This window comes from Danio aesculapii, chromosome 19, assembly GCF_903798145.1.
Source record: "Danio aesculapii chromosome 19, fDanAes4.1, whole genome shotgun sequence".
Taxonomy (NCBI): Eukaryota; Metazoa; Chordata; class Actinopteri; order Cypriniformes; family Danionidae; genus Danio; species Danio aesculapii.
In genome coordinates, this window is record NC_079453.1 from 39,946,661 (window position 1) to 39,972,161 (window position 25,501).

General features: G+C 34.8%; 1 protein-coding gene across 1 annotated transcript in view; it reads left to right on the forward strand.

Moving 5' to 3' along the window:
* Nucleotides 1-25,501, forward strand: part of col9a2 (procollagen, type IX, alpha 2) — a 38,027-nt gene that overhangs the window by 6,808 nt on the left and 5,718 nt on the right. Inside the window, exons 4-27 of the mRNA XM_056479384.1 lie at nucleotides 801-863; nucleotides 2,077-2,130; nucleotides 2,922-2,957; nucleotides 3,921-3,944; nucleotides 5,989-6,042; nucleotides 7,554-7,607; nucleotides 7,961-8,011; nucleotides 11,909-11,965; nucleotides 13,021-13,074; nucleotides 15,581-15,634; nucleotides 15,767-15,820; nucleotides 16,295-16,348; nucleotides 16,426-16,479; nucleotides 16,583-16,636; nucleotides 16,724-16,777; nucleotides 18,357-18,410; nucleotides 18,894-18,938; nucleotides 21,580-21,633; nucleotides 21,715-21,768; nucleotides 21,854-21,907; nucleotides 22,757-22,828; nucleotides 24,543-24,578; nucleotides 24,708-24,752; nucleotides 24,846-24,878. Of these exons, the coding sequence (XP_056335359.1) occupies nucleotides 801-863; nucleotides 2,077-2,130; nucleotides 2,922-2,957; nucleotides 3,921-3,944; nucleotides 5,989-6,042; nucleotides 7,554-7,607; nucleotides 7,961-8,011; nucleotides 11,909-11,965; nucleotides 13,021-13,074; nucleotides 15,581-15,634; nucleotides 15,767-15,820; nucleotides 16,295-16,348; nucleotides 16,426-16,479; nucleotides 16,583-16,636; nucleotides 16,724-16,777; nucleotides 18,357-18,410; nucleotides 18,894-18,938; nucleotides 21,580-21,633; nucleotides 21,715-21,768; nucleotides 21,854-21,907; nucleotides 22,757-22,828; nucleotides 24,543-24,578; nucleotides 24,708-24,752; nucleotides 24,846-24,878 (1,218 nt within the window). The remainder of the gene's footprint in view (nucleotides 1-800; nucleotides 864-2,076; nucleotides 2,131-2,921; nucleotides 2,958-3,920; nucleotides 3,945-5,988; nucleotides 6,043-7,553; nucleotides 7,608-7,960; nucleotides 8,012-11,908; nucleotides 11,966-13,020; nucleotides 13,075-15,580; nucleotides 15,635-15,766; nucleotides 15,821-16,294; nucleotides 16,349-16,425; nucleotides 16,480-16,582; nucleotides 16,637-16,723; nucleotides 16,778-18,356; nucleotides 18,411-18,893; nucleotides 18,939-21,579; nucleotides 21,634-21,714; nucleotides 21,769-21,853; nucleotides 21,908-22,756; nucleotides 22,829-24,542; nucleotides 24,579-24,707; nucleotides 24,753-24,845; nucleotides 24,879-25,501) is intronic.

A 25,501-nucleotide genomic window follows, 5' to 3' on the forward strand; every position in this document is an offset into this window, starting at 1 on the left:
TCCGTTTTTTTAGTTGGTGTTAAACAAATTTATTGGATGGAAATCCTGCTCTCAATTAAATTGAGTTCATCCACTAATGTATTAATTGTACATTATTTCAATTATATATATATGTATATATATATGTACAGGGGCGTAGCAACCACGGGGGACGGGGGGATCCGTCCCCTTCACTTTTAGAGACAGACCATTTAGAAACAGGTGATTAATAATTATATGAACGTATGATCTCATATAGCCATCCCCCCGACTTTTAAAAATGTCCGCTACTCCCCTGTATATATATATATATATATATATATATATATAAATAATTTACACAATAAAATCAAATTCATCTAATTATTTTATACCAGTTATACTTTGTAAATATCTGTTCATCCAGTGTTGCTTGTAGTTCATGATTCATAGTGTTTTCCATTTATTTCTGCCTTGAATTTGCATTATGGGACCAGCTTATTAAATCTAGACTTAAACACTATTTTCACAATTTTATTCTTTAGCTTTTACATGTGTGTAGCTACAGTTGTAGTTTCATAGCCCAGATCTGTTTGCACATTTCTATAGCACCTAGGATAAATTTTATTGTGTTTAAATGTGCTTTATAAGTAATATAATATAATATAATATAATATAATATAATATAATATAATATAATATAATATAATATAATATAATATAATATAATATAATATAATATAATATAATATAATATAATATAATTGTTTTTTTACAATGAAAATATCATATTAATATATTAAGACAATATTCTTACTTTGTCACGTGAACCATTTTTACAGGGTCAGAAGGGAGAGTCGGGTGAGCCTGGGCCTGACGGACCCCCTGGAGAAGATGGCATTGATGTGAGTTAGAATTTTTAGCCATTATTAATACACATTTGAATAATTCATTTGGAAATAAAAAGCTCTGGCATATCTGATCTGACTATATTTTCGCCATTCAAGCATGACTGAGGAGCTTAATCTCATTTTCCTTCAATGCAGCTGCTCTGTAATGAACATTGGCATTTGAAAGGCTGTTCTGCCGAAGGTTATTCACACCTACACTCGAAAATGTTGCCATTAGTCTGAGAAACGGAGATGTTTTCTTCTAATGAGCCAGACTTTCTCAGTCACATGCTAAGAAGCAAACATTCCTTATTGGATTTAGCGGTTAATCTGCTCAGGAATGCCAATCTCTGGGTTTCCTCTCAGCGGACCGTTAATCTGAGGAAGTCTGTGTACCAATAATATAGATTTTGTTACTAAATAGAATATCTACAGATCTTTACATATTACTGTAAACATTATGCTCATGAATCACGTTTAACCCTTTTGAATCAACATAGTGGTGTTAATATGACCTAGTGAATGATTCAGTATCATGATTATATGATTGTGTAAAGAATTTGAGTGTCACTGATTTTGGTCACACTTTATTATATTGGTCCGTTTGTTGAATTTAAGTTATACTGCAACTAATTCTCATTAAAATATAAGTAAACTGTTAGGTTGGGGTTAGAGTTAGTGTAAGTTGACATGTACTTGTAAAGTTTCTTATAGTCAGTTAAATGTCTGTTGAAGGAGCAGTATCAGCAGATATTAAGCAGACAGTCTACTAATACTCAAATGGACCATCAAAATAAAGTGTTACCCTGATTTTGGTTGTTCTGCGTTTTCTGTAAGAGTTTCTAATAATTTTCCCAGCCACATTTAAAATTAATTATTAAAAAATAAATAAATACAATAAAAAGGTTTGCATCAGGTGTGTGACCATTGTGTGTTTGTGTGTGTGTATCCAATTTAAATTCGAATGTAATTTATTTTATTTTGATATTATGTTTAGGTTTTTGCTATGTGATTTGTATCTGTATTTCCAGCCCAGGGACTGCAGTTGAAATTGAGCTATGTAGCTAATTCTGAGGCAGTTTTGATTGTCCATTGTCCCTGTCAAATAATTAAAATAAATATTAATTTATTTATATTATTAATTAGTAATTTAAAAATGATACATACTGTATATAATTGCCATCTGATAATTATTGTGAAGGCTTGTTTTACTGTTTTTTTTCTCCAGGGTTTGATTGGGGCGAAGGGTGAAAGGGGCCCTCGTGGTAATCCTGGACCGAAGGTGAAGAAATAATGTTATATTTATTATATTACGAATGCAAAATTCACACTATTTATATTAATGTGGGTCAACACTTGCCAAACAGCACACAGCATAAATACAACATATCTTACTATTGATGAAATATAAACTGTTTCTCTCCAGTCATCGTTATTCTAAATGAATCCTAATATTCATCTAATAAACATTCTATTTCCACATAGGCCTGTCATAATAAACAATATCGACTTATCACACAATACATGGACATGACATCAATCATTTTTGGTGATGCAATTTGTATCGCCTATTCATAAAATCCAATTCTAGCAAAATTTTAGCAACCTCTCTATATCTATTGTCGTTGTCTGTGTCAGTATGGTTAAAAATACTAGTATTTACTATAAATTTCTTTAGTATATTTTCATGTGGGTGTTTGATAACTGAAAATATATCTGGTAGCAGATATCACAGCCTCTGGTACGTTTTACCTTGTACTTTTTTTAGTTTTTTATTATTATTTATTTAGGATATGCGATTTCACGTAGTGATTCCAATGCCTAATTATTCAGTTATTAAAATGACTATATTTAAAATAAATATTGTTAAGAATACAATATGATGTGTTCATTGGAACAGTGTTCTTGCATTGTGATGATATTGTCATTCTGGCATTATATAATGAGTGGCATAAAATGGTCTTAAAATGTAATATTGTTTATAGCAATATATTTTGGTGCAATATATCATACAACTAAAAATAGACATTGTGACAGGCCTAATTCCATATTATGTTTTATTGATTTTCACAGGGTCAGCCAGGGCCTAGAGGATCAGCAGGACGAACTGTAAGCATGACATATATTATGAACAATATATAATGCAGTAAAAGTGATAACTTACCTCAAAACTATTTTATCCATTTACTCACCCTCAACTTGTTCCAAAACTTTATAAATTTCAGTTTTCTGCTGAATGTTGTAAACTGGTAGACATTAGCTATGTTTCCATCCAAATATGCAAATTTAATTTATGCGCAAAACTGGAAAAAACGCATAATAGACGTGTGAATAAAGCATCCAATGAGTCAAAGAGAACAAAATCATCACTTCCTGATTAACCAGAGCCAAATATTAAAAGTAAAAACGGAAGTTGCTGTGGTAGGAGAAGCTGCGTAAATCTTTTCTTTATTTAATAAATGACCTGCACCTCAGAAGATGATGCTGACACGCAATGAACGTGTGGTGGTGCAGCACAGACGCTGCTGACAATTCTGGAGGTCATTAATAATATAATAACACTAATACTAAATTGGTGAAGGCATTTTAGAATGGCCAAAACAACATTTCAGATGTTTTACAATGTGCTCAGCCTGCGGCTTTGTCCATTCACACACATTTTTATCATCATATGATCTCTTATTACAAAATCACATGACCTTTAATGCGCATACTGGAATTTGTTCAGTAAAAGTGTTTCCATCGTAGTTTATGCGCTTCTTATCGAATAAAAAGTTTATCCTACTCATAAACTTTTCATAAACATAAATGTTTCCCTACTCTGGGTATCCACGTTCTTCAAAATATAAATTTGTAAAGGTTTGGAACCTCTTGAGGGTCAGTAAATAGTAAATCAGATTTTTTTGAGTAAGCTGTTTCTTTAAGCCATTACTTGCAGTTACTTCACCTATTCAATAGGTGGCGCTTTGGTACAAAAAGAAGATAATAGAATGTTTAATTTTTATTTTAGTGCTAATGGACTAGACTGGAGCTCTGTTTCTAACATGTGTCATATATCTTTTTTACCTTCAGGGACCTGGACTGCCTGGACTTCCTGTAAGCAATCTAGTTTATTTATTATTATTTTACAGGTCAAAAACAATACAATATCAAATTATAAATTGGGTTTTGTATTAAATACAAAAAAATGAAAGTTCATTCATTTTCCTTCAGCATAGTCACTTTATTCATTAGGGCTCGCCATAGCTAAATGAACTGCCAAAAATGGAAGTTGTATGGGTTAAAAAAAAGTACTGTTGGGCTAAAGCCTCATTCACATAATACAAGCAACTCGCAGCAGCAAAGTGACAAGTTCATTTCAACGGAGAGTGAGGAACATCCAGCGACCTCTGTCTATGCAAGCGACAGCAACCATTGGCGACCAGTTGGGTGTGTCAAGTGATGCAACAAAGTTGATAATCCTTCAACTGCTAATAAAGAGCGACTTTCTTGAGCAACAGCCAATAAGAGCACCACTAGAGCTCACGTGATCCTTTCTCAGCTCGCTCAGAGGCCAGTTGTATTCGTGCTGTATAGGCCTACACAGACCTGCGTTTGAAGCAGATTGCCACCCAGAGCGACAGGCAGCTACAAAGTCACTGATAGTGTGAATGAGGCATAATGTATAATATATGAGAAATATTTATGCTGGGTTATGGTAACCTAACGTTGGGTGAAATACTTTACACTTGTGTTAAAATGTAAATAAAATTGAATTGAAAGCATTTACCTAACAGTTTGTCCAGATTTGACCCAACATTGGGTTAGTACAACCAAACATTTCTAGAGTGTGGGAACTGTGAGACATTTGTGATATTTATAGATATATATATATATATATATATCACAACACGTGGTGATTTGATAAAAACAGTAAATAATAAACAGTAATAATAACATTTAACTTATAATAGTTAATAATCAAGTACCTTGAAATGGATAATGAATCCACTTCTGATAAACGATGATAGCAAGCCTCTGCTCTCATCCAGGATGACTTCTTCATGACTATGGAAAGAAATGTTGAGATTGTTAAGATTGTTAATACAAGTCAGCGCCCTCTAGCGGCGAATAATAACCAATTAAAATATAATGCTCAGATTCTCCACTTTATGGGATAGATATTACAATATAGTTTCCTCATGAAAGGACAGTGTTTTTAATAAAAAGACAACGTATCTTCACCAAGACTAGACGCGACACCTGATTGATGTCTCCACTGTGTCCTAAAAGGCGAGAATGACGGCTGAACACCTCAAATATGTGCATCATTTCCTCCAAAAAACTGAAGAGATGAGCACGCGAGGTAGCGGAAGCGTTTTTATCCATGCAATATAGATCGGCTATGAAGCGAGCATATGTATCATAAATAATTAAGAGTGCTTGTGAAACAGATATAAAAATTACAACACAGAAAAGTAATTTAATAAAAAAAACAATGTTCTGTGTCAGTTAAATCAGTTGACTGTTAAAATTCACCATTTTTAACCCAACTAGTTGAGATATTAAATATGTAATCCAATAAAGGTTAAAAAATAACACAACAAAGCACCAAATATTTAACTCAACTGGATGAGTTATTAATAAATAACCCAGTAAAGGTAAAAAAAATCCAAACAAATCACCAAATATTTTAAATTTAACCATTGGGTTAAATAAATAACTCATCGTTTTTTTTTGAGTATACACTCAAAACATGCTGACTTGTTTTAGCCCAACACTGGGTAAAATATGGACAAACCCAACAGTTGTATTGAGAAATGTAATTAAAAATGGCAAAAAAAAAAAATTACTCCATATTGGCTTTGTCCATATCTGGCTCGTTGTTGGGTTAAAACAACCCAGCATTTTTTACATGGTGTCAGGTTTGAATTTAGACTAAATTATGAGTGGATTTTTTTCATCATTCTCTCACTTGCAGTTTCAGTGAGAATAATTTGCTCTTCATTTACATGCAGTACAAAACCCTCCAATTTCTCATGATTCCTAATGGAATCTTTGCCCGCAGAGGTTCCTTCTGTTCTGCTCTTGACAGCACACCCTTATTTATGCATTCGATTAATCAAGAAGTATCTCATTTCACTGTTCATTACCATTACAGGGAGCAGCGGGGCCCATTGGGCTTCCCGGACAAATTGGACCTACAGGACCAAAGGTGGGTCTCAATCGAATACATCCTCATAATAACATGACAGTATACGAATCTGTTCTGCTTAAGAATGCTATTTAATACTTAACCTTTGTTACTAGATAAAACAACTGTTTCTGCAGTAGCTTAAAAATGATTTAAAGGGACATCCCAATATGTTCATGCCAAAATAAAAATACACTCACCCTCAAGTTATTCCAAACCTTTAAAGGTTTCTTTATTCTGTTGAACACTGAAGAAGATATTTTGAAAAAAGTTGAAAACTTGTAAGCGTAACCACGCCGGTCCTACACCACCCAACCCGCTCCAAGCTGGGATTGAACCAGCAACCTTACGCACGAGAGTTGCTTGCTCTACCAAGAAGGCTAAAGTCCATGGCCTCTAGCATCTGTCGCCAACGTACATTTGCTGTGCATTCACACCATAGGCGGTGAGAGCGTCAAAGTTCTCTCTGGCCAGCCTGTCTGACTTCACAGCTCCGGCAGCGAGAACGTCAAAATTCGCTACATTAATCTCATAAAGGGGCCGTTGCAGCATATCAACAAAGATTCCCGCATAAAAACATGCTTTCTAGCATGAAAATGTTGCACACTTTTTATAGAATCCATTTAACTATGAAAGATCAAGTTGTTGCGTGTGCTGTGACTTTGCTCCACTTATCCAATATGTGTACATATATTCTGAAGTAGCAGTACTGTCGTTATGATATTCCCAATTTTTAATATATATATATATATATATATATATATATATATATATATATATATATATATATATATATATATATATATATATATAATATTAATGCACATCAGTAACTCGCCAGTAATTTTTTAATGCATGTTCCTGTAAGAAAACATTGTAAATAATTGGAAATCCAGTGAGCAAAATAATCAAACCCCTATGATCAAACCCTTGGGAACAACTCTGGTCCGAACCAAAGTTTACATGGCAGTGTCCTCTAGACTCCTCTCAAGTGCTGGACTTCAACATTCTGGTTGCTTGCCGCTGAACCGCGTCATAGCTCATTACCATTACGTTGACTTGATTTCAACTCTCAATAATGTTAATAATTACATTCGACCACCCCTATGACGGTTCATACCATTGTGAATGCATAATCGCGCCAATCAGAAAATATTCATTCAACAGCCTGAAATTGGCAGATCTAGAGCCACGATAGACAATATAAGTGTTCACAGGACTGTTATCTCATTAAGTAGATGTTTGTTTCAACAATCAACCTGAAAGTAGAGGATACTGTAGGCCAAAATACACCAACTATCCCACAAAACACTGACAACTCAAATACATTTTAGTAATACGTGTAGATGTAATTTAAATAATTACATTAATTAGATTAATTGAAGCATGTATTACACAAACTAACGTTACCGTAAAAAATTGACCCCCTCCCCCACTTCCTCCCAATTGTCAATGTATAATTTGCACCCTGCATATAATTAAATGGCCCGCTGAACTGCTGTCTACTTGCTCTCAAATCTCTCCTCACGCAGGGTGTCATGGGAAGTCTCGGACCTCCAGGATTACCCGGACCTCCAGGCAAGCCTGTAAGTCACAGTAATGTTTCATTTACTTCACTTTGAAATATAGTCTTCTCAAGTTAAATCACAAAATCCAATGCTCTGTATAAAGCTGTGGGGCTGATAATAAATCAGTGTCAGAACAGTGTAAAATGACATCTCATCTCATAACTGCTGCATTCTGGGTGAACGCTTTATTTCATTTTCTACTCTATTTCATTTAATTTCTTGAAGGCATCCATTTGGCATTTGCTTCAGAACTCTTTTACTTCATAATAAATTATATTCTGGTTCTGATTTCTTTCTGTGCAGTACACAGTATATCTATCTGCATGTAAATGCTCTTTCTAAATGTGCTTATCTTATTATGTCATTTTCAGGGTCCACCAGGGAAGTTTTTGGGTTTAGAGGAAGGCAGCGCCGACTTTCAGGTAAGAACAAACTACAATGTGCCACAGATTTCTATCATTTTCTACAAAAAAAAAAACATTTAAAGAGGCTAAAAATGGATCATTCAGCTTCAGAAATATTTATTCAATTATTATTTAAATTGGACAAATTGGGTGGTACGGTGGCTCAGTGGTTAGCACTGTCGCCTCAAAGCAAGAAGGTTGCTGGTTCGAGCCCTGGCTGGGTCAGTTGGCATTTCTATGTGGAGTTTGCATGTTCTCCCAGTGTTTGCATGGGTTTCCTCTGGATGCTCCAGTTTCCCCCCACAGTCCAAAGACATGCGCTATAGGTAAATTGGGTAAGTGAATTACCCAGTGCTGGGTTGCGGCTAAAAGGGCATCCACTGCGTGAAACATATGCTGGATAAGTTGGCGGATCATTCCGCTGTGGCGATCCCTGATAAAATAAAGGGACCAAGCCGAAGGTAAATGAATGAATGAATGAATGAATTGGACAAAAAAAAACTTTGGAATATTTATTGTTGAAAATGTTTGACTTCACGATAAGTTCTGAATTTATATAAGACAATTTAAGGCTGATTTATACTTCTGCGTCAAGGCCACGCGTAAGCTCTGGCTCAGCCTTCGCGTGGTCGCATAGCCCTCACCATGGCCATCGCCGAAGCTGACTCGCACCTCTCAAATAATGTAACAACACGTCGTAACGACATGTAGTGCAAGCTCTGTGATTGGTCAGCTTGGTAGCACTGACAAGTGTGGGCCCGATGGAGCGAGTGTTTTCAAGTGTCGACCTTATAATTAAAGTTGTTGCACGTTCGCTGATTCCCGCCTCAAAATGAGAAAAAAATCATACATTCATTCATTTTCTTATCTGCTTATTCCTTTTATTAATCTGGGGTTGCCACAGTAGAAAGAGCCGCCAACTTATCCAGTAAATACACAGCGGATGCCAGTACTGGTAAACACCATACATACTCATTTACACTCATACACAAGGGCCAATTTAGCTTATTCAATTCACCTATAGTGCATGTCTTTGGACTGTGGGGGAGGAAACCCACAGCAACACAGTAAGAACATGCAAACTCCTTACAGAAATGCCAACTGGCCCAGCCGGGACTCAAACCAGCGACCTTCTTGCTGTGAGGTGACAGTTCTTACCACTGAGCTACCGTGTCACCGAAAGTACACAATATTTTTCTAGTTATTTTGCAATATATTAGTATTTGGCTTAAAGTGCAATTTGAAGGTTTAACTAGGGTAATTAGGTTAACTTGTCAAGTTAGATTAATTAGTTTTTTCTTTCGCCAATTAAAAATAAATAACAGGTCTTATGGTCAATATTGTTAATTTCTAATAATAGCATAATCTATAGCAGTTGCTTAATTTTTTTTAAATATATGTTTCTTTTTATTTCAGACAAAATAAAAATGTAAATATATAAGACATCCTTTAGAAGAAAAGCTTAGTGGGAAAAACTGAGAAAAGAAAACTGAAAAATAATTACAATTTCTACACTGTATCCCCAACAGTCAACTTTATCAAATTAAATGAGTGTAGTTAACTCAAAATTGACTGAAAGTTAATTCTACTCATTTAAAAAGAGTTTTGAACTCAGTGTTGAAGGTAATGAGTTATTTAAATACCTCATTCAACTTAAATAGAGTAACTTCATAGTACTTAGATAGATTGTTTTTTTTAACTTTGCCTTAACTTATTCAGTTTTACACTTGTTTACTTCATTTCTTCAAATGGATTAAGTTCACAGTACTCATTAGGATTAGTTTTTGAACTTAAAGTGTTTGTTGCATTCGGTTTACTAAAATGGTTTGAGTTACCTTAACCTTTTGGCTTTTACAGTGTAATAATTATATCTGCAACTGTAAATCTGTGGTAAAGATATTTAACACACAATATACCTACACTATAACAATTTTTATGATCAATTAGCCCTGACAGCCTGACTGTTTTTAGGTCATTGTAACTCATTAAACTAAGTTAATCATGTTTTAACTTAATTTGAAAAATTACGCAAGTCAGTATCATAATATAAGTTCAATGAACTTAAAAGGTTAATTTGATTCAGCTTAAAAATTTAGGGCAACCAGGATTTTTTTTACAGTGTATGTTAAAATATCATTACAACATTAATTTGATGCACTTATGCTGTATTTTACACAGCTATATTTTTGTCTTAATGATCACAATATATACTTCTGAATTCTTCAGTTCTGCACAGTAATTGGCATCTCTCTGATCTAAAATGCTCTTAATTACTCTTCTTATCCAGTCTTTCTAAATGCTGCCCTCTCAGAACTGGCCAGAGAACTTCTCATTATTTGCTTCTTCTCAGACGTTGCCCTTTTAGACCTTCCACACCCTCTATTGATCTCGCTGTTCATAGATTTTCTTAATGAGCTTCATTAAACGAGTGTCCTGCTCATTAGCACCTCTACGGAGGAAGAAGGTGCTGTGGTCCGCATGCAGGCCGTTTGACTGCTTGTTCTCCTCCAGCTGGAGCCCTGCACTGTCTGGATCAATCCCCATCATCCATTTACTGTAATTAGAGAGATCTAGAAACGGCCTGTTTTCACTCTGCTGGGATGCTTCGAGCTGAACTGATCTGGGGTGCGCTTCCCAAACAACGATGTAACTTGCAACTGAACAATCATAGTACGATGCATCGTTTGGGAAAAGAACGATGTAGTGATGAGTGTTTCCTAAAAAACGTAGTTTCTCTGTCGCAGATCCATCGTTTGAACCCCTTTAGTTATAGCGTAAAACGTCCATAATGATTCTTTAAAAGGGGTGGAGTAACAACTTCTTTAGAGAAGAACCTCATGTGCAAATTTTATTGTTTTACACACACACACGCATTAAAAAAAAATCCAATATTAGTTTTGGTAAAAACATGCACTCGCTTTCCATATTAACTGAAATATATGTAAACGGCTCATATATAGGACCAATGTTTCCTTTACAAATATTGTAAAACATAAAATCACTTACAAAAGCTAACACGGATTCTAATCTCATATATAAATCATATAAATAAGTAATGAGGGTATTTATTAAGAAATTAAATTTAATATTTATTAGGAAATGAAAAAAAATCATACTTTAATAATAATATTAATAATATTAATGATGATGACGATTATTATTATTATTATTATTATTATTATTATTAAGTAAGATATTGTTTATTTATTTATTTATTTTTTTGAAAAGTCTACTTTTACCATTTGACACATGCAAATCACTGCAGAAATGTTGTAACCAACAGGCCAATGTCATATTCAGTACAGATACTTAATAAATAACCTACTACAAATTAAAAACATTAAAGTATGCTAACAAATTAACGTATTAACGTATTCACAAGCTTTGGAGACCTAACATAAATTCCGCTTTTAAATAATATGTCACCTACAGCTTTCGTCATGAGGCTGTGTTCCACATGGCATCAATGTTTTCAAAGTGCACTGCGAAGGGAGCGCAATTGTAAATATGAAGATTGCTAAAACTGAAGTGTAAAAATACTTTGAAAGCAAATTACAGACAAGAGAGATTACTATAATGCTTTAAAAAATCCTTCCAAGTTTAAATGTTAGAATGTTCTAAACGAATAGGGCATAGGGTGGATAAGTGGGAATAGAACACAGCCAGGAACTATGTTTCTAACTACAGCTCCAGAGGTGTAGTTGCAAGCATGGACGTTTGTGAATGTTCGTTGAAATGACGGATTTGGGAAACACCAAATCAACAAACTATGTTTGTAACGACACAACTTGCGACCTTAGTTGGCTAACGACAGTTTTCGGAAACACACCCCTGACAGTTTGCTTGTTTAGCCTGTGCGATCTGGAGTGCTGTACTTGTTTTTGTTTAATCCCATTTTTCTACTGTGTTTTCTAGTGTCCAACCAACTGTCCACCGGGACCGAAGGGTCCTCAGGGCCTGCAGGGAGTCAAGGTATAAGTGTGCATTTTATTATCCACCCTTTTCTGATGTCCTTTGATGCATTCTGTGATTTATGGGTGTAACTTCCATTAGACTGGCCTTCTTATAGGTGCGCATATTTATCCACTATTCTATATAAGTAGTGCATGCACTCTAAAAAGAATAAGTGCACTTTTAATAATTCATATGTGTCTAATTTTGCAACTGTTAAACTTTGTCTGGGAAACAGTTTGATTTTCTGTTTAGTACATAAACATAAACTCATAGACTACATGGTTGAGTGTACATATACATGAGACATTCTACCAGAAACATACATTTTTACTTATAAAAATGTGACAGGGCCTGACCCTTAAGCTTTTCCTCCTCAAAAAGTCATACAGAAACAAGCATAAAATCATATAATTCAATAATTGAACGCATTTTTGATCACTGTAAGCTTCTCCTCCATCAAATGATGGCATAGCCTTAAAGATGTATTGCACGCATTATATGTTAATTAATTGTAAATTTATTTGTATTATATATTTGTAGTATTTATTTGTAAAATTTATTTATAATTTCATGTTTTTAATCAATTGATGTGAATGATAACATCTTAAATGTGCTGTTTCTGAAGGATTTTTTTTCTAAATAACAGTTTTTACCATTACAAAACTATTCAAGCTGTAAGTTCAGTTGGGCTGAGGATAAGGTCAATCACAGGGTTTTTAAATCTGTAAAGTGTTTTTAATGAAGAAAAAAAAAATCTGAGAACCAAATGAATGACATACTCCTTTACAGAACAACTCACAGAAATCACTGTTTCAAAGGCTGTAGCCAAGTGCTGAAAGGTGAAAATATGCAGTCAAATCTTTTGTCAAACTGATGTATATTTAAATCAAATAGCACTGCCTCAAATGCTTTACTACTGTTATATTTGCCTAATGGAAATCATTTTGATGTAATGTTACTTGAAGGACCGCACAGGAGTTTTGCATCATAGCTATTACTATACTTTTATGTGGAACGATGTATTGATGAGTTATCATCTGGGACTATTTAAACAACTCTTATTTTCCTTATAGGGACACAAAGGCCGTTCTGGAGTGTTGGGAGATCCAGGAAGCATCGGAAAAACAGTATGCTTTTTTTGTCTGTTGAATAACTGACTTATAATATGAGTACAAATATTATGTTATTACATAACTACTGCTAGTAATATTATTATAAATATTATTGTTATGTTGTTGTTGTTGTTAATAACATCAACAACAATAATTTCATATTTAAAATAATGATATTTACATCTTTACAGATAATATTTGTATTTAGAATAATGAAAAATATTTACAGTATTTATTAGTGTTAGGACAAAGTTACTATTTTGATTATTATTATTATTATTATTATTATTATTATTATTATTATTTTATTATTATTATTATCATCAACAACAACAATAATAATAATAATAATGTTGTTATTATTATTATTATTATTATTATTATTATTAAATTATCATCAACAACAACAACAACAACAACTTTATTATTATTAAGGTTATTATTATTATTATTATTAATATTATTAATGTATAAAATAATTTATACTGTAGAATTAAAACGTCATTTAACGAGTTTAAATAACTATTATTTTCCCTAGTTAGTGGTAATAATAATAAAATTAATAATAAATACAAGATATTTCAGTGTATATTTATGTTTATGTCCTTCCTTCATACTTTTGATGTGTTAAATACTGTTATGTACAGTTCTATTCAAGTAACAGCCACACGGTCTGTACACTTTTTAACCACAAAGGGGCGCTTGTGAGCTCTCTTCTGAATCATAAAATGACAAATGAAACCATAAACTTCACAAATCTCATCATCACAAAATGACATGCAGAGAAAACATACAACAAATATACTGTCTGTTAAGAAAACAACTAAAACAATGTCTATTATTAAGCATCCCAATCATGTGCTGAGCAGCCCCAGTATCTCTCCCAAAACACATCATCCAGAACAGGATTATGTGTTAATGAAGCCCCTCAAGGCATATAACAGCCTCTAATCTGAGTGTGAGTCACAGACAGAACACATTGACCCAGATGAAAGGAAACAGGGGCCCGGCAGGTACTGAGACGCTGCTGCGCTGTGAATTAATCAGACTTAATGAGCCCCACAAGGACATTAGAATGGACTACAGGGACAGAGCGGATTTACATCTAATGCAGAGCATGACTGTCCAAACGCAAGCTTATAAGTCTTTGGGAAGTCAAAGTGTAGAAAATTCAGAACGCGCATATCTAAACTGCATAACCAAATATTAAAAAGTATCTGAAGCAAGAACTTCAAAGTGACAGGCCACATGATATCACAAAATGTGTTTATAAGGGAACTTTTTTTTTTTAAATGCTGATTTTACAACTCCACTAGAGTTGTGCTTTATTAATTTTGAATCCATTGGAGGACTTTTAGCTTAGCTTAGCATACATAATTGAATCAGATTAGACCATTAGCATCTACTTTAAAAATGACCAAAAACTTTTGATAATTTTTCTACTTAAAGCTTGACTTTTCTGTAGTTACATTGTTAGGCAGTGACTGAAATAGCCTTCAGCAATATTGATCAATGTTAGCTGATTTACAGGTGCTGCGCAATATCATTGCACCTGTTGCAGCCACGGTGCAGCAGAAAAGTACCTTGATTGTTACGCTGTTATGAGAATATTGTTATATTTTATATACAGTTGAAGTTAGAATTATTAGCCCCCCTGAATTATTAGCCCCCCTGTTTATTTTTTCCCCAATTTCTGCTTAACGGAGAGAAGATTTCTTTAAACATATTTCTAAACATAATAGTTTTAATAACTCATTTCTAATAACTGATTTATTTTATCTTTGCCATGATTTTACTAGATATTTTTCAAGACACTTCTATACAGCTTAAAGTGATATTTAAAGGCTTAACTAGGTTAATTAGGTTAACTAGGCAGGTTAGGGTAATTAGGCAAGTTATTGTATAATGATGGTTTGTTCTGTAGACTATTGAAAAAATATTTAGTTTAAATTGGCTAACAATTTTGACCTTAAAATGGTTTTAAAAAATAAAAAACTGCTTTTATTCTAGCCGAAATAAAACAAATAAGACTTTCTCCAGAAGAAAAAATATTATCAGATATACTGTAAAAATGTCTTGCTCTGTTAAATATAATTTAGGAAATATTTAAAAAAGAAAAGAAAATTCAAAGGGGGCTAATAATTCTGACTTCAACTGTATAATATATAGTTATATTACTTATCAACCAAGAAAATAAAAAATGAAAATCCTTTGACAACTGACACAAGAAAAAAAAATAGTTTAATACTCACACATGTCCTTGGACTGCCTTTTGTTTGTTGAAGGAGTAAGTAGGCCACAAGCTGTAAAAGCTCCGCCCTTCTCTGCAAAAGGGGGTGGGGAGCAGCGGCTCATTTGCATTTAAAGAGACACACAAAAACATTGTATTTTGTTACCACTCAAAATAGGATTTACAGCATGATATAATTAATAAATAAATGACTAAATGACACATTTTGGGGTTTTCTGAGACTTGTATCTTGTATAAAAGAAGACTTTTGTCTTGTATTGTCCTCTTTAGGGGATAAAGGGTGAAGTCGGCATCTCTGGTGAACAAGGGATCCCAGGCCCTCCAGTAATGTATTTATTTCTGTTCTAGTTTGCTTTTTAAGCATCAGTTGCTTTTACATCAGCGCAAGTAATTTGAGCACATTTTATAAATGTAATGAGCTCACCTGGAAAATAAATAATCTGCTCTTCTCCATAGGGCCCTCAGGGTCTGAGAGGGTATCCAGGAATGGTGGGGCCAAAAGGCGAGACGGTGAGTCACAGCTCCCAAAATACTACTCATTATCTGTTCATGCCTGCAACACAATTATTGAAAAAAGACAGCCATTTAATTCAAAATATGAATAAATACTAGGATAGCTTATACATTTTACTAAAATAACACAGGGCCACATGACGATCGTTCTCAAAATTGAAAACAGGACTGTAAATAATACACCTTCAGCATATCTAAACCTGAACATGGGTGGGTTTTGATCCTTTAAATCAGTGGTTAATTTTATTTTTAAAAAAATTGTGCGCGATTTTTAAATTAAGATGTTATTGGTTAAACAAGCAAGGGCTTATTGTGAGTTTTAGCTTCCCCACAGAAATGTATATGCAGCCTGATTTGCAAAAAAACCTATTACATTTACTTCAATTACATTTGTAGGACAGCAAATCTCCACAGACTTGACTTTGTTTTACAATGTACAAAGTTAAAAGTGTTTCGCAACTTCTGTGACAGGGACCACAAGGTTATAAAGGAATTTTAGGACCAATCGGCATCCCTGGACGCCCTGTGAGTATTATTAAAAACATTTAATTCTCATAACTGACAAAACATTAAAAAGATTAAACATTTACCATGCAATACAGGGTGAAGAAGGACCCCAAGGACCACCTGGAGAGCCTGGTGACAAAGGAGACATGGTATGAATCACTAATATTATATACAACTTTCATTCCAGTCATTAATTTGTCCCTTCATATGTCAGCTTATCAACTTTTTTCTTATCCATCTATGTACTTATAGGGAGAGCGCGGTATACGAGGACCTCAGGGAGTGGTCGGAAAGAAGGGAGATAATGTAAGTAAAAAAGGATCATTTCAGTGCAATTAAAAACACCTACTCTGAAGGTATGCTCTTAATCTTTTGATTAATGTTCTTTGTCAGGGTCTTCCAGGAATTGATGGAAAAGATGGTACTCCTGGCATCCCCGGGATGAAGGTATGGATGGCTCTTTTTCAGCTCTTAAATCAAAAACCACAGCAGTCATCATTATTCAAGGAGACACAAGACATATGTAAAGGATAAAGCACAGTAAAACCGAAGGAAGAAGTCTTGTGTCATTCAGAAGGGGTCTCTTTGAGGATTAATAACCAGTTAACAAGTATTGATTTAGCTTGTAATATGATAGCATGGATATTTATTTAAATGTAGAACAGAAAAACCAGCAAAGTGAAAAAAGAAGCACAAAGCAGTGGTTAATTATGCAATTCTGCAGTCATCATACAAAATATGAAACTAGAAAAAGCATCGACTGGCAAATTTGAATAAAAGTATAACCTAGCTGTTTTTTTACTATATTAGGTTTTATATATTAAGTTTATATTTGTTTATATAAGTTTTTTATCATAAACACTCACTGGCCACTTTAATAGGTACATCTGTCCAACTGCTCGTTAACGCAGATTTCTAATCAGCCAATCAGATGGCAGCAACTCAATGCATTTAGGCATGTAGACATGGTCAAGACGATCTGCTGCAGTTCAAACCGAGCATCAGAATGTGGAAGAAAGGTGATTTAAGTGACTTTGAACGTGGCATGGTTGTTGGTGCCAGACAGGCTTGTCTGAGTATTTCAGAAACTGTTGATCTACTGGGATTTTCATGGACAACCATCTCTAGGGTTTACAGAGAGTGGTCCGAAAAACAGATAATATCCAGTGAGTGGCAGTTCTGTGGACGGAAATACCTTGTTGATGCCAAAGGTCAGAGAAGAATGGCCAGACGAGCTAGTTCAAGCTAAAAGGCAACAGTAACTCGAATAAGCACTCGTTACAACCGAGGTATGCACAAGAGCATCTCTGAATGCACAAAACATCCAACCTTGTGGCGGATGAGTTACAGCAGCAGAAGACTACACCGAGTGCCACTCCTGTCAGGTAAGAACAGGAAACTGAGGCTACAATTCACACAGGCTCACCAAAATTGGACAATAGAAGAATGGAAAACATTGCCTGGTCTGAGGAGTCTCAATTTCTGCTGCGACATTCTGATGGTAGGGTTAGAATTTGGCGTCAACAACATGAAAGCATGAATTCATCCTGCCTTGTATCATTGGTTCAGGCTGGTGGTGATGGTGTAATGGTGTGGGGGATATTTTCTTTGTACACTTTGGGCCCATTAGTACCAATTGAGCACCAAGTGAACCTGGGTATTGTTGTTGACCGTGTCCATCCCTTTATGACCACAGTGTACCCATGTTCTGATGGCTACTTCCAGCAGGATAACTGGTTTCGTGAACTGGTTTCTTGAACATGACAATAAATTCATGACAAACATGAAAAATCTGCAGCAACTGTGTGATGCTATCAGGTCAATATGGACCAAAATGTCTGAGGAATATTTCCAGTACCTTGTCGAATCTATGCCCTGAAGGATTAAGGCAGTTCTGAAGGCAAAAGAGGGTCCAACTCAGTACTAGTAAAATGTACCTAATAAAGTGGCCGGTGAGGTATAAACATATTATATAACACATGTAAATATTAGTTCATGAATGGTGCATTTTATTTATATTTTTTAGGGTGCTGCAGGACAAAACGGAAGACCTGGAGCTCCTGGCAACCAAGGAGATCCTGTAAGTTAAATTTCAAAATTCATTATCCTTTCCATTTCATATTTACACCAGCATTAGATGTGCAAGGAACCCTTTCCCATCCTTCTCACACCTGTCCAGGGTGTTGCATTTGCTAAACGAGGATGATTAAAGATTAAAAAAGTAAAAGTTTAGTATATTTTCTGCTCGCAGTCCCAGTGTGACATTCCGGCCCTCGCTGTTTTGGAGCTTAAACCACCTTGAAATTGCTCTTGCTGTTAACTATTCATCATCATCAAACTTGACTCTCCTGGTGACTTGGGGTAATGGAGCATGCTGGTTATGATACAAAACATCACAACGTACCTGCGCAAGCCGTAATGCAGGCGCCCTCGCTAACAGGATGAGTTATTGCAGTCTTGTTCTGATATCAGCAGAGAGTAGAGGACAGACATGAAGCTCTCCATGGAGGTCTGTAGGGGTCACTACATTCATTCTTCATGGCTTTTCTCACATTTGTTTTAGGGTTTGCCTGGTATGCCTGGAGCCAAAGGTGAAGTGGGTTTTAAGGTGAGATTGTGTAGTTATGTTATAAATGCTTGCACGCTTTTACAATAAAATAAATGTTGTAGAAACATAACAATTACTAGTAAAGCTCACAATACAGTGCATTAGAGCTTTAAAGCCTACTTTTTCCAACATTTTGGAAAGCAGGGGTATCAAATATACAGCCTGCAGGCCGGATCAGGCCCGCAAATATGTTTAATCCGGCCCATGAGATGATTCTGTAAAGTATAAAAATGAGATGCAGTTTTTTAATAAAAGAAACTGCTGTTCCAATTGTGTCCATTGGATGGTGCAATTGCAAACTGTTAATTTCATCCGATCCAGAAGCCTAAATCAGTGTCCGTGTGACAACCATCTCAGAGAGAAAGATCAGTGGCGTAGCGGACAGACAGTGGCGGTCACGCGGGGTTGATCATATTAAAACAAAGAAAACAATCTGAAGTTGTTGTTTTTAAGTTATATGTACCATGATTTTACCCGTCCAGCCCACTTGGGAATAGATTTTCCTCCATGTGACCCCTGAGCTAAAATGAGTTTGACACCCCTGTCCTAAAGCTTTTATATTTATTAAAGTGCAATATATATATATATATATATATATATATATATATATATATATATATATATATATATATATATATATATATATGGGCATAGCTTAGTTTTTTTAAATCTAGATTAATCTCACTGTAACTAACTCAAGGCATTCAGAATATGTGTGCTACCCAAATAATGACTAAATGTCTTTGATAACGGGTTTCTCAAGCCAGGTGGCGCATTAGACCAGGGGCTCATCTCCTGTTTCCAAAATGCATCACAAACTGCTTGAGCAACTGTTCTACTATGATAATTGGTGATGAAAATAAATTATCTTCAATAAGATGTACTTGTGTTTACTAACTGTTTATTCAGTTAAACAAAGTTTGAACTGTGGGCCTACATAAGCTTGAAACAGCGATTTTTGATTACCTTAATCTGACTAAAGTCATAACTGAACTAAACAGAAATGGAATTAAGACATGTGGAGTATGCATATATTAGTGGCATTATTGAAGTAATTACCGTAATTAAACTATTACCGTCATGAACTCTTCGCCATATTTTCCGACAAGATCCACACACATGGCTGTTAGTAAAGGACCACACACACACACACACACACACACACACACACACACACACACACACAAACACACATCGTGAAATGCTGAAGTTTTTTTCTTTCCATTCGGCGTGCGTTATTAAATTACATAACACTCTCACCAGTCCTTAGTCCTTATTCGCGTCTAATACCCCAGTTTGTCACAGGGGCATGAATGAAATGTTCATGAGTGGTTGTGAAACTGCCGAACTGCAGTTAAAATCACCCAAAATTACAGGAAACGCTTACATAAAAGCACTTCACATAAACACCTTAATTATATTATTATTATTAATTGTCTATTAAGACAAATTACTAGGTTACAGATGTCCATGTAAGCGTAGTTAGTCGTGTCTTCGAAGTAAGTGAAAGATCCACTGCTGATTTGATTCAGAAGCGCACTTTTTTGTCAGACGGCTCACCGATCAGGTATACATCCGCACTAAAATATCAAAGTGAAAGTCATCATAGCTTGCGTAGAATAGACCCAGCCCCCAACCCAACTTTGAGAATAGATTTTCGGCAATATTTTTTTTAATCGTGCAATAAGAGTCTCGGCCCACCACTAATATATATCATTAGATACTAATAACAACATTTTTGGGCCTATTTATAAGCATTTTGTGTCCGCACTAGTGGGGTTGTTTTGATATCTCGCTATATAAGTGAGGAAAATTGAGTCCTCAGAAGTATAGCTAAACCTGTACACACACATTTTAATACTGAACAAACTAGATTTCATCCCTTGTTCACAACCCTAACCCTAAACCCAACTTTCACAGAAAACAATTTGCACGTTTACATTTTCTAAATATTTCATTCTATGTATTTTATTAGCCGTTTTCCTCAAGGAGACCACAAAGAATTATCATAAAAGTCTACATTTACTGGTATCGGTATGCTTGAGGGTTTAGGAATACAAGCTACACACACAAACGAAAGGGGTCTAAATGCAGACCTGGTGCAGTTTCAGTCTGAGCTGCATCCAATGCTTTTTAATGAGCTCACCTAATTGTGTCTGAAATTGCATCACTGAGATATGCAGTCTCAGCTTGCATCATCAAGGCTGCATCCAGATACTATTAACACAAACACACACAAATCTATAAGTATTTTTAGAATTGTTCTTCACGTTCCTCACTGCAGCTCTCTGATTGGTGGAGTTTTATGTACAGAATTATGGGTAATGTAGTTTTTGTGCAAATTCTGCAATAAAATGTTTAAAACTAGTTCGATTCATGCAAACGATGGGTCCTACAAAATCATATTCAATCGACAAACAACGTAGGAACTCATAAAAGGTCTGCCTTGTAAATGTGTGTCAGTTATTGTTAAACATTTAAACTCTGGAATAAATGAATGCAGTTTTGGCTTCCTAAACCCAACTGTTCCCTTAAATATTTTCTTGTTTTAATATAAAAGTCTGAAATGTTGGTGTTCAGAACGCCTGATGATACTATATATTATGCACCTCCAACAGTTTATTATCTATTTTGTTTTTAGGGTGAGACCGGACCACGGGGTTTGATGGGAATGCAGGGATCCCCAGGACCTCAAGTATGTTGGATCATTCAGTAACAGTTTTGAACATGAACTAAAACGTTTTCTGGATTCTCCTGATGTTTGTCTTTCTCTCAGGGAGAGCCTGGTCCTCCAGGTGAAGCTGGCATGGAGGGAGTCCCGGGGGCAAAGGTCAGCTGCATTCACCACTGACAAACCCTTTCATCAATACTGAATCAAAGCCTACTTTCTTACATATTTGATTTGTGCCTGATAGGGTGACAGAGGTGAACGAGGACCAGTCGGCCCTGCTGGGGTTATTGGCTTGCCTGTAAGTTTCTTTAATGTTTATTTCAAATGCATATATTTTTGCCACAAACAGGTTTCCATGGGTCACTGCAATCCTCACAATACATTTATTAATTTTTCTTCAGTTTAGTCTCTTATCTATGAGGGATCGCCACAGCAGAATGAAGCTTTTGTTTTACGCAGCAGATGCCCTTTTAGCCGCAACCCGATACTGGAAAACACCCATTCACTCTCACGTTCACACTCACACATAATTCATAATGCATTGTTTTTTGGCTTAGTCCCTCATTTATCAGGGGTCACCACAGCGGAATGAACTGCCAACTATTTCAGCATATGTTTTATGCAGCGGATGCCCTTCCAGCCGCAACCCAGTACTGAGAAACACCCATACACTCATTCACACACACACACACACACACTCATACACTACGGCTAATTTCAGTTCATCCAATTCACCTATAGTGCATGTCTTTGGACTGTGGGGGAAACCGCAGTACCTGTAAGAAACCCATGTAAACACAATATAACAGAACTGATTAAATAAATCAAAGTTAACTGTAGTTGAAGCCACCTTCATTCCAGTACATCATCCATAAAATGTTTTCAAAATGATGAAATAGAACGTTCCTCTAATGTTCAATAACCAGTTGAAATAAAATTCACAAATAAAAATGTGTGTTTTAAATGTTTTAAGAACGTAAGAACTTTTTAAATGAAAAAAGATTTACCTATGTACAACATGTTTATCTCAGACAATGAAATAAATAAATTAGAAAGATAATCACAATTTGCATTTATATACGGGAAGCCTTTGTGTCCATATATAGTCTGTCAAAATCAATCCTTATGTTGTATGTTTTATTTTCAGGGTGGTAAGGGAGAAAGGGGGCCCATGGGGGTCCCAGGAGCCCAGGGTCTAACTGGAACTAAGGGTGATAAGGTTTGTAACATTATAAACCATTGAATATGAACAAAAAATGAACTTTTTAAAGAGATAGTTCACCCAAAAGTGATTATTTCCTCACTATTTACTCTCCCTCAAGTGCTTCTAAACCTTTATAAGTGCCTTTCTCTGCTGAACACAAAAGAGAATATTTTAATGAAAGCTGAAATCCTGTAATCATTGACTTCCAGAGTAAGAAAATCATACTACTATGGAAGTCAATGGTGACAAGTTTTCCCCATTTTTCAAAATATCTTCTTTTGTTTTCCACAACAATTAAGGGTGAAAAGGTTTTCATAGTAGCATTATAAACTATTGAACAGCAACAAAAATATACTTTTAAAGGGGTAGTTCATTCAAAAATAAATATTTCCTCACCATTTACTCTCCCTCAAGTGGTCCTAAACCTTTATGAGTTTCTTTCTTCTGCTGAACACAAAATAGAATATTTTAATGAAAGCTGAAATCCAGTTATCATTGACTTCCAGAGTAAAAACAAATGCTATAGAAGTCATTGGTGACAGGTTTTCAGAATTTTTTAAAATATCTTCTTTTGTTTTCAACAACAACAGCAACAACAACAACAAAAAGAAACCCATGAAGGTTTGAAACAACAAAAGCGTGATTAAATGATGGCAGAATTTTCATTTTGTGGAACTGGAATTAACTGGAACTAAGGGTGATAAGATTTATAGCATTATAAAACATTGAATATAAAAAAAATTACTTTTTAAAGGGGTAGTTCACCCAACAATTACAATTTACTCACTATTTACTCTCCCTCAAGTGGTTCTAAACCTTTATAAGTTTCTTTCTTATGTTGAACACAAAATAAGATATTTTGAAGAAAGCTGAAGACCTGTAACTTCCATAGTAGCTAGGAAAAACAAATGCTATGGAAGTCAACGATGACAGCTTTCCAACATTTTTCAAAATATCTTCTTTTGTGTTTGACAGATAAAAGAAACTCACAAAGGTTTGAAACAATAAAATAGTAAGTAAATGATGGCAAAATGGTCAATTTTGTGGGTGTAAGGGTGATAAGGTTTGTATAGTGGCATTATAAACCATTGAATAGCAACAAAAATGAACTTTTTAAAGGGGTAGTTCACCCAAAAATGAACATTTACTCACAATTTACTCTTCCTCAAGCGACACAAAAGATGATAGAAAGCTGAAGACTTCCAAAGTATAAAAAACAAACCATGGAAGTCAATGTTGACAGGTTTCCAACATTTTTCAAATGATCTTCTTTTGCGTTTAACAGAAAAAAAAAAAAAAAACTCATAAAGGTTTGAAATAACAGAAGAATGAGTAAATAAATAACAGATTTGTCATTCTTGTGTGAACTATCCCTTTAATCCAGCATAGTTTGACCACAGGAGGGCAGTCTTCACTCACAATTAATAACTATTTTCCAGCAGAGGACGTCTACTGTATGCTTTTACACAATGCACGTCCACGTTTCCAAATAATACCCCCCAATTCAATATGAAATATCCTCTTATAGACACTTTAATGTTTGTTGTCCTTTAATCTACAATATCCTTGCCGTTTAATACACTGAATGTCGACGGTAAAAGCCGGTTGATTTAGTGTGCTTTGAGAGTTTTACGTGAAAATAAGATATTACCGACAATAAATTCCCCGCGCCTCAGCTATTAGGCCTGACAGTGAGAGATATCTGATGTACACTTGCATCTCCTTACAGGGATTCCAAGGCAAAGTGGGATCAAAAGGAGACGTCGTGAGTACACCGTCCGATAAATACACACATTTATTTATGGAGTGAAATAGAAACCATACATCACCGTCCACATCATAAAAGATAACAACTTAAGGTGACATTGATGGATCTCACCTGCTCCTTTCACAGGGTGATCCTGGTGTGGAGGGATTGGCTGGGGAGAAAGGAGAGAAGGTAAATAACGCCGTCGTCTGATGCTTTTATTTAATATATTGGTTGCAGAAGACTTCTGTTCATCTTCAAATTGCATCTTTCTTCGTCTAACAGGGACAGTCTGGGGAGCCTGGGCCTAAGGGACAGGTAAGGACAGCGTGAAGAGCACAGATAATGCAAAGTGAAATGCGTTATTTAGTTAGCTTTTGCATTTTACTTTATAATGTAGGACATGATAAACTGTTTTAAAGGCAAATTGAGTTTTTATTTTAAAATAGTTTATGCTGACCTAGTTTTATGAGCAGATTAAAAATAGATAAATAAATAATTAAAAAACACAGTTTTTGATGTCAACTTTATGTCAGTATGTGCTATTAACAAAAACGCACATATAAATAAATAAATAAAAAGACACAAATAAAGAAATAAGACAAATAAAATAAAATAAAAATACAAATAATTTATGTTTTATGTTTTTCTTCTGGGATGTCTTACATTCATTTTCTTACATTCATTTATGCCGGCCTAGTTTTATGAGCAGATTTAAAAATAAATAAATAATAAAAAACACACACACATTTTGATGTCAACCTTATGTCAGTATGTGCTATTAACAAAAACACACATATAAATAAATAAATCATAAAAAGATAAATAAATAAATCATAAATAAAAAAAAAATAAGACAAATAAAATAAAAATAAATAAATAATATGTTTTTCTTCTGGAATCTCCTACATTTATTTTCTTACATTCATTTATGCCAGCCT